This window comes from Globicephala melas, chromosome 12 (genome assembly GCF_963455315.2).
Source record: "Globicephala melas chromosome 12, mGloMel1.2, whole genome shotgun sequence".
Taxonomy (NCBI): Eukaryota; Metazoa; Chordata; class Mammalia; order Artiodactyla; family Delphinidae; genus Globicephala; species Globicephala melas.
Genome location: NC_083325.1, coordinates 54,966,621 through 54,982,514, shown reverse-complemented (window position 1 = coordinate 54,982,514; position 15,894 = coordinate 54,966,621). Strand labels below are relative to the sequence as shown.

General features: G+C 36.5%; 1 protein-coding gene across 1 annotated transcript in view; it reads left to right on the top strand.

Moving 5' to 3' along the window:
* DYNC2LI1 (dynein cytoplasmic 2 light intermediate chain 1) overlaps positions 1-15,894 on the top strand; it is a 50,207-nt gene that overhangs the window by 31,520 nt on the left and 2,793 nt on the right. The window contains exons 7-13 of the mRNA XM_030857797.3: positions 1,985-2,171; positions 3,098-3,166; positions 3,765-3,842; positions 7,449-7,525; positions 8,132-8,202; positions 13,400-13,497; positions 13,902-13,994. Of these exons, the coding sequence (XP_030713657.1) occupies positions 1,985-2,171; positions 3,098-3,166; positions 3,765-3,842; positions 7,449-7,525; positions 8,132-8,202; positions 13,400-13,497; positions 13,902-13,994 (673 nt within the window). The remainder of the gene's footprint in view (positions 1-1,984; positions 2,172-3,097; positions 3,167-3,764; positions 3,843-7,448; positions 7,526-8,131; positions 8,203-13,399; positions 13,498-13,901; positions 13,995-15,894) is intronic.

Here is a 15,894-nt window from a genome sequence, read left to right as displayed (position 1 = left end):
TATGTTATATATATTTTACCACAGTTAAAAAAAGTTCAACCATAGTCCTCTCTTTTTTAAACATTAACCATACTAAAACTCTGAAAATATAGTATCCTCACTTATGTATATTCTGTTACAATTAAGCAAAACTGGTTCTGAGCTTATTAAAATGACATAGATGTAGTTGGCTAGAGAATTTAATGGCTCAATAATTTTATAGAAAATCTTGCTAATTAATGTCTAAAAAGACTACTTTCTGGATTTAGACCTATAGTATAGAACTTAGCCACTGTTCTGCTTTAATTACACAACACAGCTGATTTGCTCAAACTAAGCAAAATAACTTGACTGTATTATAACTAGCATGTATTATAATTCCTTGCTATATCTACTAGCAGAATGTTTGCCCTGTTGATCAAAAACGTATTGGCCCATGATTATGGTTCTACATACTTATTATGACCATTTTCTGAAATACTCCTATATTTGTTTGTTCGTTTTTTATTGTAAAATATCATAACATAAAATTCAGTTTTAGCCATTTTTAAATGTACAGTTTAGTAGCATTAAGTATATTCACGTTGTTGTGCAGCCACCACCACCATCCATCTCCAGAACATTTCATCTGCCCAAACTGAAACTGTACCCAATAAATAATTACTTCTCCCTTCTCCAACCCCTGGCAACCACCATTCTAGTTTCTGTCTCTATGATTTGACTACTCTAGGTACCTTATGTAAATGAAATCATATAATACTTGTCCTTTTGAGTCTAGCTTATTTCACTTAGCATAATGTCTTTAAGATGCATCCATATTGTAGCATGTATCAGAATTCCCTTCCTTTTTAAGGCTGAATAATAGTTCATTGTATGTATATGCCATGTTTTGTTCATCTCTTAACCCACTGATGGGCATCTGGGTCATTTCCCCCCTTTGGCAATTGTTAGTAATGCTGCTATGGACATTGGTATACAAATATCTATTTGAGTCCCTGATTTCAAAACACCCAGAAGTGGAATTGCAGGATCCTCTAATTTTTTGAGGAACCACTGTACTGCTTTCCACAGTGTCTGCTGTACTATTTTATATTCCCACTGGCAATGCACCAGGGTTCCAATTTCTCTATATCCTTACCAACGCTCGTTATTTTCTGGGGGGTTTTGTTTATTTTTACTTTTATTTATCATAGCTATCCTAATGGGTGTGAAGCGGTATCTCATTGTGGTTTTGATTTGGGTTTCTCTAATGATTAGTGATATTGGGCCTCTTTTCATATGTTTATTGGCCATATGTATACCTTTAAATAGAGAAATGTGTATTTGAGTTCTTTGCCCTTTTTAAATTGGGTTGTTATTGCTGAGGTTAGATTTACATGAACATGAGCACACATGCATGTGGTCACAGTGGTGGTGTGTGTGGTGGCCAGGGGTGTGCTTTCAGAGAGGCAGCAAGGTACAGCAGAAAGGCACGTGGCTCTGGATGTAAATACCAGCTCTACAATTTACTAGTTATATGAATCTGTGCCTCAGATTTCTAATCCATAAAATGGCCGTCATAACATCTTCAAGGAAGTGTTGTTGTTAAGAGTAAATAAGGTAGGTAGTCCTCCTAGCAAGGACCATCAGTAAATCTGTTTTCTTCTCCTTCACCAGGTTGTTGCATTGTTGCTGCTGCTGTGATTATTATTTTTGCTTCCCTTCTTTGGAGCACACAGCAAAAGTGGATCTAAATATGGCATTGTTGGACCCAATTACTTGCCGATTATTTGAACTGGATTATTACTAGTTCAAACAAAGACTTCAGTTGTGACACTTAAATATCACTAGGGAAAAGCACTAGAATAAATAAGGCTATAATTTTGGCATTTTTTTCTTAGGACATTGCTGGGGTTTTTTTTCTTAAACTATAGTGTTATTTTTAGAAAATAAATTTCAGTATAGTATGGCTTCAAATGGTAATTATTTTGACTTTTTTTTTTGAAACATGTTTTTATTTCTTTAGGACATTTTCTATTGTTCTTGTTTTGGACCTTTCTAAACCTAATGACCTTTGGCCCACCATGGAAAATCTGTTGCAAGCCACAAAACTTCATGTAGATAAAGTGATGATGAAACTGGGGAAGAAAAATGCTAAAGCAGTTTCTGAAATGAGACAGAAGATATGGAGCAATATGCAGAAGGACCATCCAGTGAGTTACTGTTGGGATTATCCCTAGAATTCTTAGCCCCATAAACAGTTAAAGATAACATCACAAACAACTTCTTTAGATTTTTATGCATGAGTTGAAATTCATTTCATGTAGATGAACCTGTTCACTGGAAAATTATAGCAATTTAATAAAACCTCAGTAAGGGCAAAACAAGGAAAAAGATTTCATATGTCTTCTTGTTACACATCTACTGTGATTGTTATGGCATATTACACCAATCAAAAGGAATAGAGTTTTAAAGCAGTAGTTTGATACTGATTTTATAATCTCTGTAAAATGAAGATAAAAAACCAGGTTGTACAAATGTCACCTGGCAAAGGCTAGATAAGACTACAATTTTAAGCAAGGAATAGAATTTTAACAGCCTTTACCGTCACTATACTTTACATTCATTTAGTGTCTGTCACATAATCAATATCTTTTTATCATCTGATAATTAATTAAACTATAAACTTGCAATATGATAACACAAGTAAGTCCTTTATATACAATCATGAATGTCATCTTCTAGAAAACCAAGAGCAGTATTTTATATTGCCCAGAGTTTATGTGAGTGCGTTTTACAAAGGTAATATCAGAACAAAACTGATAGTTTATGGTTCCCATGTATAAATGTTATTGTAACAAACAGTTAATACGAAATAATAAAAAAAAACAGGAAGGTGACATATTTAAGAAAATAAAAGGATACAACATGAAGAATAAATATAGTTTAGGGAATTGTCATTTCTAGTTTTATGCTTGAGAAATGTATTGATAGTTTAAGAAATTCAATATTGAAACAACCTTTATGTCAAGCAAACAATGTCAACATTATGGGAAGATTTAAAATGATATAAGTGGAAATTGATGAATACATAGTAATAAACAATTATAATGAATCAATGAAATATGTTTGTTAACAGGATCGTGAATTAATTGACCCATTTCCAATTCCTCTGGTCATAATTGGAAGTAAATACGATATTTTTCAGGTAAGCTCTTCCACTTCTAGTTGAGCTTGTTGTACTTGCATGCCTAGGCTTTATAGGAGAGGAACAAAAGTAATAATGAAATGAGAAAAATGACTCTGGGAGGGAGAGGTCAAGGGGTCACACATCTTAAAGATTTTGGAAAAGAGGATCTAGTTGGGAAAGAGAAAATAGGTAAGGAACAGTAAATACAGTGGAATGGGGATATGGCAGAAGATTTAGAAACTGAATCCAGTCCAGTCACCAAGGGACAGGGCCTATGTCCTAACTTTTAAAGCTAAGAAAGTAGAAAATTGGTTTCTTCTTATCTTTGCTTGCCAGAGAATCCTTGGGGTATTCCGCACTAGAAAATGTGTGCTTATATCTAAATTCTGTTGAGCTAAGTGTTTAAACAAGGAAAGATCTGGTAGCTGCAGCTCTAGAAGGCTGCAGCTACTGTTCAGCTCTCTATAGAAACAAATGCCAAGGTAATGGAATCCTACTCAAGCTATGTTCCAAAAAATAAATAAGAAAATCTGTTTCTGTATTGAATAATTTGCACCTTTCTGCTACAGACACTAGTTGTCTCAACTTTTTTCTTTTTAATAACATATTTCTTCAGGATTTTGACTCTGAGAAGAGGAAGGTAATATGCAAGACACTTCGATTTGTTGCACATTATTACGGAGCATCATTAATGGTTTGTACGTTTCCTATCCTTTGGGTTTGAACGGACAGTAACAAATTTGGAAGGATTAACAGCTTGGTGCACAGTTATGAATGCTAATGCTTTTACTAATGCATGTCATTCTCTCCTTTCCCATTGCCTCAAAACCCTCTTGTTACAGAGTGTTTATAATGTATTTCTAGAACACACTCTGCTAGATGGCCTACCATTTCTTTGAAGCAAAAGTTCTAAATTTCTAATAGCCATAAACCCCCATCAATATTAAAGAGATAAATTGGTTGTTTATTTATTTATGTTTTAGTTTCCCCTTAAAAATTAGAATCTATGTTCTCTTAAAAGAGAAAAAGACTAACAATTTTTTTAAAACTTAAATGCTGTTTGTTGTAGAGGTTAAAAATATGAACTTGGGAGTCATGCTGCCTGGGCAACCATTTACTTGTCTCAGACAAGTCACTTAATCTCACTGAAGCCTCAGTCTCCTGGTAAAATGGACAAAACAATACCTTCTTCATAGGGTTGTTGTGAGGATTAGTAGCCCAAGTACTGTGAAATGCTTAGAACAGTGTCTGACACAAAGTTCAGTAAAGGCTGGTTCTTTGTTTTTGTTTTTGCGGTACACGGGCCTCTCACTGCTGTGGCCTCTCCCGCCGCGGAGCACAGGCTCCGGACGCACAGGCCCAGCGGGCACGGCCCATGCGCCCAGCCACTCCGCAGCATGCGGGATCCTCCCGGACCGGGGCACGAACCCGCATCCCCTGCATTGGCAGACAGACTCTCAACCACTGCGCCACCAGGGAAGCCCAAGGCTGGTTCTTATAATTACTGTTACATCATCTTCCACAGCAGGACCAAATGTTGCTGGATATCCTCTAACACAATAAAACATAAACGCATTTTTATTAAAAAAAAAAAGGAAAAACTTTCTTCCCATTTGAATGGTCTCTTTTTCCCTCTAAATCAGAGTGCTCAGAGAAACCTGTAGAAAACATGGCCTAGTCCCCAGCCTTCGTGGCTAGTATATTAAGATGAAAAGTAATAAATATGATCTGTATTTAAAATTTTTATACTTTTCAGAATGCTCCAAATATATTTTATTATGTATTTTCTTAAAAATCATTATCTTTTATGTTTGTACTGTATCTGCTTACATATTAGGTTGACAGAGTACTTTGGAAATATTCTTTTTTTTAAATTCTTTTTCATATTCTTTTCCATTATGGTTTATTATGGGATATTGAATATAGTTCCCTGTGCTGTACAGTAGGACTTTGTTGTTTATCCATTCTGTATATTATAGTTTGCCTCTGCTAATCCCGAACTCCCAATCCAACCTTCCCTCACCAACCCCCCCTTGGCAACCACAAAAATATTCTTTATTGTTTTGAAAAAGATATGACGAATTTAAAGTAAATTACTCATTCAGAGTACAGAAGCAAAGACCATGGATCTTGTAGTTTCTTACTTTCACCACTAGATAAGGCCCCATACTTACTTCTGGTTAGCTCGCTGAGGGAAATCCCTGTCTTTCTTTAGGAACAGATCACATTTGATGATCCATCAGGGCCAGTCTGGTCTTACGGATACAAATTTAGGTGAAGTCAGGTCAACCCAGGCCACAGCAGGCCTGCAGTTAACCATGGTTCAAAAGACCCTAGAAGGTCAGGGACTAGGGAAAGGATTTGAGACTCCTTCATCTCAGCTTTCAGTAAGCCAGAGGGTTCAGAGGTTGGGGTTATAAGAGCACTCTGGACCACCAGCTTTTCTAGCTTCCCACACCAAGAAGAAAGCAGCCAGAGTTATCAAAGCCCCACCTTTCAGTTTCACTTCCACTCTTACCCTACAGCCCAGACTTGGGTACTGCTTTACGAGGTTCAATGATACTCAGCAGTCTTTTTTTTTTTAACACTATAGTTTATCCTTTATAATTCAGTCAAGAATACTGGTTTGATAGTATGAGCAATCTAATCAAGTTAACAAAAACAAACAAACAAAAACATTGGTAAGTAGAACCAGATTCAGTGGAGAGCCAACAGGATGTTAGGGGACTTAGAATTATGATGTATGAGGAACAGTATAAAATTATATTCTGGCATCAGGATTGTGATAACACTCTTTAAACATTCGAAGGACTGATCCACGGAAAAGGGATTAAATATATTCTTTGTTTTCTTAGAGTCAATAACAAGGAATCAATAGAGCTTAGTTCAAATTAAGAAAGAAATTTCTAATGCTACCATTATCTGAAAATGGAATGAGTTGCTTTTGGAGATTATGAGTTCCCAGGCATTGAGTTCATAAGTAAAAGCTCTACAGCTATTTCTGGAGGATGTTTTCAAGGCAGTTGATGCAGTAGATGGGGGTGGGGTTGAGTTAGAAAACTTCCCACATCCTATGAAAGACATTTGTGACGAGGTTTTTTTCCTCACCGTATAGGGAACATAATAGATAATATAATAATGATGATGATGAAAACTTGTGTTTTTAAAATTCAACTAAAGTTTTCATATTAGAAAATTGTCTCAGTGGAAGCCTAAAATTTTTCAATTTTTAAAAATAAATGTATCAGGGGCTTCCCTGGTGGCGCAGTGGTTGAGAGTCCGCCTGCCGATTCAGGGAACGCGGGTTTGTGCCCCGGTCCGGGAAGATCCCACATGCCGTGGAGCGGCTGGGCCCGTGAGCCATGGCCGCTGAGCCTGCGCGTCCGGAGCCTGTGCTCCGCAACGGGAGAGGCCACAACAGTGAGAGGCCCACGTACCACATGCATGCATGCATAAATAAATAAATAAAATCTTACATATTCACATGAGTGTTCTCCTTTGAATGTTTTCCCTGGAGCCTGTTCTTAATCCAGAATGAATATTATCCTGAAAATTGAGCTCTGTACATTATAATTACATCTCATTTTGGTTCAAGATTGTTTTTCCCACTTTCATACATCTTGGTCATTCTTATTTGGCTGGGTGACTTTGGTATTTCCAAAAATCAAATTAGTCTTAAAAGATTTGTAGGGTAACCATATGTCCTAGTTTCACCTGATTTCTCAGATTAATGATTAATAGTAGCCACCCCGTTTCGTTCTCTAAAATGTTCTGGTTATGATCATTCTAGTTATAGACCACCACTGAGAATATTCAGTAGCTTATTTTGCAGGTTCCAAAGGCAATTCAGAAGAGAAGTTAAAAAAAGGTGTTAGTATCAGTATCTGTTGGACTAATCTGCAACTCCCACATTAACTGCTTTGAAGACAGTCATATGCCCTTAGATGAAGAAGTTATTTATGATGCATACCTCCTACTTTTTTAACCAACCAGATTGCATTTTGGCAATGATTACGATCCATTTGTGGGAGTAGTGGAAATGATCAGTGCATAAAAACAAGTCTATTCAATATCATGCACTCATGAAGTTTGAAGAGTAAGTTAAAACAAATTTACTGAGATTTTTCTTTCCCTTTATTCAAAGGTTTTGTTTTGCTTACTGAAACACAAGTATTGTTGGACAAATAGATAGTATTCCTCTCTGCAATCTGTACTTGTTCAAAGCCATATTTATTTTACCTGTTTCTGTGATTTGAAAGCAGAGCATGTAATTTATTCTCCTGATTTATTTTCTTTCTAGTTTACCAGTAAATCAGAAGCTCTATTACTAAAAATACGTGGAGTTATTAACCAGTTGGCATTTGGCATTGACAAAAGGTACTGTTAAAATATTTTTTAAATATCTTTTTATCTTTTTTTCTTGCTGTTGTTATTGTCTCATCTGATTATTGTTCTCACAAGTCTTTTGCTTCTTGACCAGGAAAGTGCCTCAGATGACTGTTCTTAGAGATAATTTCATATTGTCTCCTGCTTCTTGTATTGTTTAAATATTTATCAAATTTTACAACTAAAATGTTATATAATACTTAGTTTGAGACTAGACAAAACAATGATACTATTATACTTGTTTCCCTGATTTCTTTTACTTCTTTTCCCTCATTTCAGTAGCCTTCCCGCTATTATCACTTTTTTATATTGATTAGAAGTGGAATCAATCATTTTAGTGTGTATTTTTCTTAACCTTGCTACTTTCCTTGGTTTTGATTTGAGGTAATTTGGGTCTGTCATTTTTTTTCTCCTATAATACATTTATTAGTGCTCTACTTTAATTTTTGGAATCATATTAATATTCATTCATTCATTTTGAGCAATGCTGTCACCAGTGGCTAGATATAAAACTTGGCTCTTGTATTTACCATAGAGAGTGGCAGGATATTTGATTGCTAAACTTAATTGGATTCTTTTTTCTTCTCATCCATGTAGCAAATCAACATGTGTGGATCAGAATAAACCACTGTTTGTCACAGCAGGATTGGATTCTTTAAGTCAAATAGGTTGGTGAACTTATTAAGATTGTTCAATGGTTTTTTAATTGCTTATTGATTTTGTCCTACTCCCTGTTCACTTCATCTCCAACATCTCCTAACTCTAACCATCATTTCCGGTTTCATCATTGTTGCTGTTATTCTTTGTATACACAGTATTGATGCAAAATGCATCACATTGACATATTTGTGATAGAAGGGATGTTGTCACATAAGAGACTGATTTCTAATCTATATTCCACTATATCTATATAGATCTACATATAGATCTATATATAGAAATCTATATATAGATTTCTAATCTATATTCCACTAAAAATTTTGCATGTATTTTCTTTCCCTCACTGATTTCCAGATACTTTTAAATTTTAGCTCCTTGCGTTTAGAAGAAAACCAGAAGCATAGAGTGGTCAGGAAATTCAAAGCTATATATTACGGGCAATGATGAAAAATCTGAGATTCAAGTGTTGGAATAAATCAAAAAGAACACAGTTATACTAACTAGGTATGCCTTAATTTTTCATTATGAAAAATTGCCTCTCATCCAATGGGATGTGTTTCCTAAACTTACAGATGTCCTAGACTCATGAAGCAAAAGAAATTTCAAGCGTTTATGTAGGCAAGCTCCTTATCTTCTCACAGAAGCTATTTTCATTGTGGAGATTCTCAGGCCTAGCAACTCTATATGCTGGGGTTGGCATAGTTGGGTTTTAACACTCTAATAGACAATAATTTTCTTTTTTATTTCCCATCCCCCGTTACTCTTACAAGCTAAAGTTGACTTGACTTCGAATGTAGAGATCTTTGTCATGAGATTGTAGATTGAATTGGAATGAAAAGAATAGAGGTATTAATGAGTGATTATAAATACTGATTTTTATAATACTTATTATTACCAACTTAATTTCATTAGCAGTGAGAATCACTGTAATGATAGATAATGCTGATGGAAATCTTTTGCCCATGTAAGTAGTTGGAGGTCAGAAAAGGGTTGAAAAATACTGAATTTAAAAAATCATGGAGGGACTTCCCTGGTGGCACAGTGGTTAAGACTCCACGCTCCCGATGCAGGGGGCCAGGGTTTGATCCCTGGTCAGGGAACTAGATCCCACATGCATGCAGCAACTAAGAGTTCACATACCAGAACTAAGGAGCCCGCCTGCTGCAACTAAGACCCAGTGCTATCAAATAAATACAATAAATTTTTTAAAAACCATGGAGCTCGGACCCCATCAAAATTAAAAACTTTTGCTCTTAAAAGCCCATGTGATGCCGCGGAGCGGCTAGGCCCGTCAGCCATGGCCGCTGAGCCTGCGCGTCCAGAGCCTGTGCTCCGCAATGGGAGAGGCCACAACAGTGACAGGCCTGTGTACCACAAAAAAAAAAAAAAAAAGCCCATGTGAAAAGGATAAAAAGACATGCTACAATCTGGGAGAAAATATTTTCAAACTACATATTTTACAAAGGACTAGTATCTAGAATATATAAATAACAGTAAAAAAAAATCCAATTAGAAAATATGCAAAAGAGGACTTCCCCAGTGGGGAAGACTCCACGCTCCCAATGCAGGGGGCCCAGGTTCAATCCCTGGTCAGGGAACTAGATCCCGCGTGCATGCATCAACTAAGAGTTCACATGCCGCAAGTAACAAGTCCACATGGGGCTTCCCTGGTGGGGCAGTGGTTAAGAATCCTCCTGCCAGTGCCCGGAACATGGGTTTGAGCCCTGATCCGGGAAGATTCCACATGCTGCGGAGCAACTAAGGCCATGCGCCACAACTACTGAGCCTGCACTCTAGAGCCCGTGAGCCACAAGTACTGAGCCCATGTACCTAGAGCCCATGCTCTGCAACAAGAGAAGCCACCACAATGAGAAGCCCATGCACCACAACCAAGAGTAGCCCCCGCTCGCTGCAACTAGAGAAAGCCCATGCACAGCAATGAAGACCCAATGCAGCCAAAAAAAAAAAAGTCCACATGGTGCAACTAAGAAGTCTGCCTGCCGCAACTAAAGATCCCATGTGCCACAATTAAGACTTGGTGCAGCCTAGATAGATAGATAGATAGAAAGAAAATATGCAAAAGACATGCCCAGATATTTCACTAAAAAGGATATACAAATGGCAAATAAGCACATGAAAAGATGTTTAATATCATTAATCATTAAGGAAATGCAAATGAGATATCGCCACACACTTAATAGAATAGGTAAAATAAAATATAGTGATAACACCAGATGCTTGTGAGGGGATGTGAGGAAACTGGATCACTCATACATTGCTGGTGGGGATGTAAAATGGTACAGCCACTCTTGAAAACAGTTTGATGGTTTCTTATAAAACTAAACTTGCAGCTACCAAATGACCTAGAAATTGCAGTGTTGGGCATTTATGTGGGAGAAATGAAAACTTATGTTCACATAAAAATCTGTACACAAATGTTCATGACAGCTTTATTTGTAATAGCCCAAAAGTGGAAACAACCCAGATATCATTCAACAGGTAAGTGGATAAACTGTGGTATATCCCTACCATGGAACACTACTCAGCAATAAAAAAGAACAAACTATTGATACATACAGCAACTTGGGTGAATCTCCAGGGAATTATACTAAATTTTAAAAGCCAATGAGAAAAGATTACGTACAATATAATTCTATTTATATAAAATTTTGGAATGAAAAAATTTTAGAAATGGAGGAAAGATTAATAGTTGTCAGAGGTTAGGGACAGAACTGTAGGTAGGGAGGTAGGGGGAGGAATCGAGGAGGTAGGTGTGGTTATAAAAGGGCAACACAAGGGATCCTTCTGGGAATGGAACTGTTCAGTATCTTGACTGTGGTAGTGAATATATGAACCTACAAAGGTGATAAAATTCTGTACAATACACACACACACACACACACACACACACACAAATGAGGACAAGGAAGAGATTTGGGAAATCTAAGTAAGATCGGTGGGTTATATCAGTGTCTTACTCACCAAAGTGGTAAGGAGGCCCTGAAAGATCAAGAGTGAAACAGTCTTAGTGAACAATGTAGATGCTAGAATAGAAAGAATGACAAATCTCAGACTGTGGGTTGAAAATTGCCAAGAAGTGGCAGCATATTTTCAAATTTTTCATATTAACTTAATTTTTTTTTAAACACTGTAATTGTTTTATTTTTCAGGTTCATTTTGAAAGGCAGTATTCATTAGGGTGTATATTTTGGCAGTTTTTTAAGAGGGACTTTTTAAAAATTTATGTATATTTATTTTTGGCTGTGTTGGGTCTTTGTTTCTGTGCGAGGGCTTTCTCTAGTTGTGGCAAGCAGGGGCCACTCTTCATCACAGTATGCGGGCCTCTCACTATCGCAGCCTCTCTTGTTGTGGAGCACAGGCTCCAGACGCGCAGGCTCAGTAGTTGTGGCTCACGGGCCTAGTTGCTCCGCGGCATGTGGGATCTTCCCAGACCAGGGCTCAAACTTGTGTCCCCTGCATCGGCAGGCGGATTCTCAACCACTGCGCCACCAGGGAAGCCCTAACTTAATTTTAAATTAACTTAAATTATACAAGCAATACCTAAAGACATTCTCCATATAAAATCTTGAAATAGTATATATTAGGATCAAGTTTAATATTCCAGACCATTTTCTATATATGTGAATGTGGTATAGAAAAAACTTTTTTTGTTTTTTAATGTAATTTTTATTTTACATTGGAGTATAGTTGATTTACAATGTTGTGTTAGTTTCAGGTATACAGCAAAGTGATTCAGTTGTACATATATCCATTCTTTTTTCAGATTCTTTTCCCATATAGGTTATCACAGAATATTGAGTAGATTTCCCTGTGCTATACAGTAGGTCCTTGTTGATTGTCTATTTTATATATAGTAGTGTGTATATGTTAATCCCAAATTCCAAATTTATCCCTCCCCCACCTTACCCCTTTGGTAATCCTAAGTTTGTTTTTGAAGTCTGTGAGTCTATTTCTGTGTTGTAAATAAGTTCATTTGCCTCATTTTTTTAGATTCCACATATGATATCATATATTTGTCTTTCTCTGACTGACTTACTTCACTTAGTATGATAATCTCTAGGTCCATCCACATTGCTGCAAATGGCATTATTTCACTCTTTTTTATGGCTGAGTAATATTCCATTGTATATATGTACCGTATATTTTTTTATTGGAATATAATTGCTTTACCATGTTGTGTTAGTTTCTGCTGTAGAACAAAGTGAATCAGCTATATGTATACATATATCCCCTCCCTCTTGAGCCTCCCTCCCACCCGCCCCCATCCCATGTGATGACCCCATGCTCTAGGTCATCACAGAGTGCCGAGCTGAGCTCCCTGTGCTATACAGCAGCTTCCCACTAGCTGTCTATTTTACACATGGTAGTGTGTATATATCAGTGCTACTCTCTCAATTCATCCCACACTCCCCTTTCCCCACTGCGTCCACAAGTCCATTCTCTACGTCTGCATCTCTTTTCCTGCCCTGCAAATAGGTTCATCAGTACCATTAGAAACAACTATTTGTTTTAATATAATTGTATCATTCTATATCATTTTGAAGTTTTCCTTTTTCCATATTAATGCTACATGTAAGTCTGTTTGGTACTTTGACTGCTGGGTAGTGTTATAGAGCATGGCTGTGCATAGTAATTTAGTTCACTATACCTCTATTGATGGACATTTCGGTTGTGGCCAATTTTTCACTAATACAAGTGATGCAGCCATGTGAAATCCTTAATACATGTATGTAGGTGTTTCTAGGGTAAACACCCAAAACTGGAATTGCTGGTTAATAGAGTGTGACCTTTTTTAGTATTTTCATAGTATTCACTAGTGCCTTATTACTCTCTGATTTAGCTGTCCCAATTTGCATTCTACTCATTAGCACATAAGAATAACTGTTTCCTTACACATTCATGAACACATGAGAATATCAAACTTTATATTTTTGCCAAGCAGCAATTTAAATGTGGGGAAAGAGAATTATAGTTTACTCATTACTGTATCTCCTCTTCCTCTGGTACTAGAATCTGCCCCAGTGGCCTTGCTACACTGGGTTGGGGTAAACTTTAATAGTGACTACAGGAAAGGAGAAATGAGTGATCTAAGATTTATATTTTTATAAGTATCATCTGTTTTATTGATAGAGTTTGTAATGTTTTAGTCAATGCAGTCATTTGGAGTAAAACTTCCAATTTTAGGATCTCCTCCCGTTCCTGACAATGACATTGGAAAGTTTCATGCCCATTCACCAATGGAATTGTGGAAAAAAGTGTATGAAAAGCTCTTTCCACCAAAGGTATATATTTCTAATTCTTTTAAAGCAAGAATTTTCAGCACTATTCAACAGTTATTGGGAAATGTTTCAGCAGGCCTATTATAGTAACTTTGTTTTCTACTCACATGCTCAAAAATCAATTAAACATTTGCTAAAAATCTACTGTATATGAGGCACTGTGGGGTTTAAAAGATGCGTAAGACACAGTTCTCACTCTGCTTCCAAACAGAGCTCTCGCTGGTTGTTAGAGAAGGGAGAGGCAACATCTGAAAGACGAGGGAGAGAGGACCTGGGGGAATTTGAACTGACGCTCAGCAGCGAGGGCCAGCTGAGGAACGAGAACTTGGCTTGCAGGGTAGTTGATAACCCTGCATTGAAGGTTTTGGACTATGGGCATGAAATGATTTGAAGAATTGTGATTTCAGAGTGTCAACACATTAAAAGATGTCAAGGACCCTGCAAGAGACCCTCAGTATGCTGAAAGCGAAGTTGATGAAATGAGAATTCAGAAGGATCAGGTATTATCCTAAACATTTATTTTATTTCATCTTAAGTTTTATCACAGAAATATCCTTAGAATTCCATAAATTTTTCTCAATTTAATTTTTTACTTTTAAAATTATTTAAATAGTACATCTTCACTGTATATTAAAAAATTTTGATATGCATCAAGAAGGAACTAAAAATCACCTATCATTCTACCACCCAGAGATGACTTGGTGTTCACATATCCTTTTTGGACTTTCCAGTTTACTTTATGTTGAAGATGGGTAGTGATTCTTACCTCACTGTTGGGGAGACACTTCCATAATATTCTTTTGTTTGTGGGATTATTTAAAAGGTTTTGTTTTTTTATTAGGACATTTAGATGTATCTATACTTTTCTTGTATCAGAAAAATTAAGGACTGAAAGCACACAAACGCAGTTGACAAAACCCAGAGTCTCTCAGGAAAGTGATTAAAAGTGGAGACTGCTTTCCATATATGCCAGATAGCACCATTTGTGATACACAGTCTAATGTAAGAATGCAAAAGTTGGTAAACTCATCATGGTCCAATATTTAGATTTTCCCAGATCTCCTTTTAGTTTGATAAAATGAGTCACTGTACAGGACATGCCCTTACTATAAGCACAGTAAATTGAATGCCCTGACCACCTCTCAGGTGGGATTTACAGAGCTGTGTAACTTGGGCAGTCACATTGTTGCAAGGATAACCAGAAAGCAACCACCCACTGCAAGCGGGGACCAGCGTCTTTTTCTCAGCACTAGCCTTTCACCTTCAGGGGCTCTAGAATAAGTAAGCAAAACGTTTAAGTACAGAAGACTTTTGAAAAATATGTCATGAATATTTAGAGGGTGTTTTAGCTGTAGCAAAGTAAGAGGCATGTTGTAGGGACACTAAAATGACCTCATGTAACCCTTATTATGTGTGCAGGTTGGCTATAGAGATTAGTTGGAAGTCATCTCTGAATTAATATTTATCTAGGAGTTAATGACTAACTGCCATTGTTGATAAGAGTATCTGTTTATATTAGATAGTGAGCCCTTTTTTTTACACACACACACACACACACACACACACACACACACACACACATATTGTTAAAGCCCTAGAGTATTTCTGAGCATCATGAGTTTTCACATTCAAATACATCTTCCCTAACTGACCTAAAACCATATGAATTTTGAGTGGAACTGGAAAGCAGCCCCACAATATCTTTCTTTACTCAACCCTTGTACCTCACTAATTCTACATTCTCTTGACTGAGAGATTTTTTTCTTTTTAACTCACCTGAAAAGTTATAATATCCTAATTTTGCCTCTTTCATAGTATTTTATTCATGGTATCTTAGTAGATGAATTGATTTTCGTTTGCACGTGTAGTACCTTAACATAATTTTATGCTTCTGCTTTAAAAGTCATGCTAATGATTACCAGTTGATGCTCAATTATTTTATTGATGTCCATTTCCAAATTTTGACATTCTAATATCCAAAACTTTAAATTTATATCTTCTCTGTTTGCTGTCTGTAGAAGAGAGAAACCACTAGCACAGAATCTCAAAGCAATGCCCTCACCATTAGCATTGGTAAAAATAATTCAATTAAAGAAAGTCTGTGATAACTGATTACTATTTATTCTTTATGAGCAAACAATCTTTGAAACCATAAGTTGCTGGTAAGATAACTGGTGAACTGAGCTAACTTCATTAGAAGAAATAAACGAAGCTATAAAGACTGCTTCAGAGTTAATACTATAAAAAATCCTTCTGAAGTCTTTATACAGTTTTGAAACTTTCAACATTTAAATTTTAATAACTTAGAGTATAGGTATGAAAGAGACAATCTGCAATTTTTTTCTGAAAATGAGAATCTAATTTTCTTTTCCTAGCGAAAATGAACTTGTTATGTTAGCC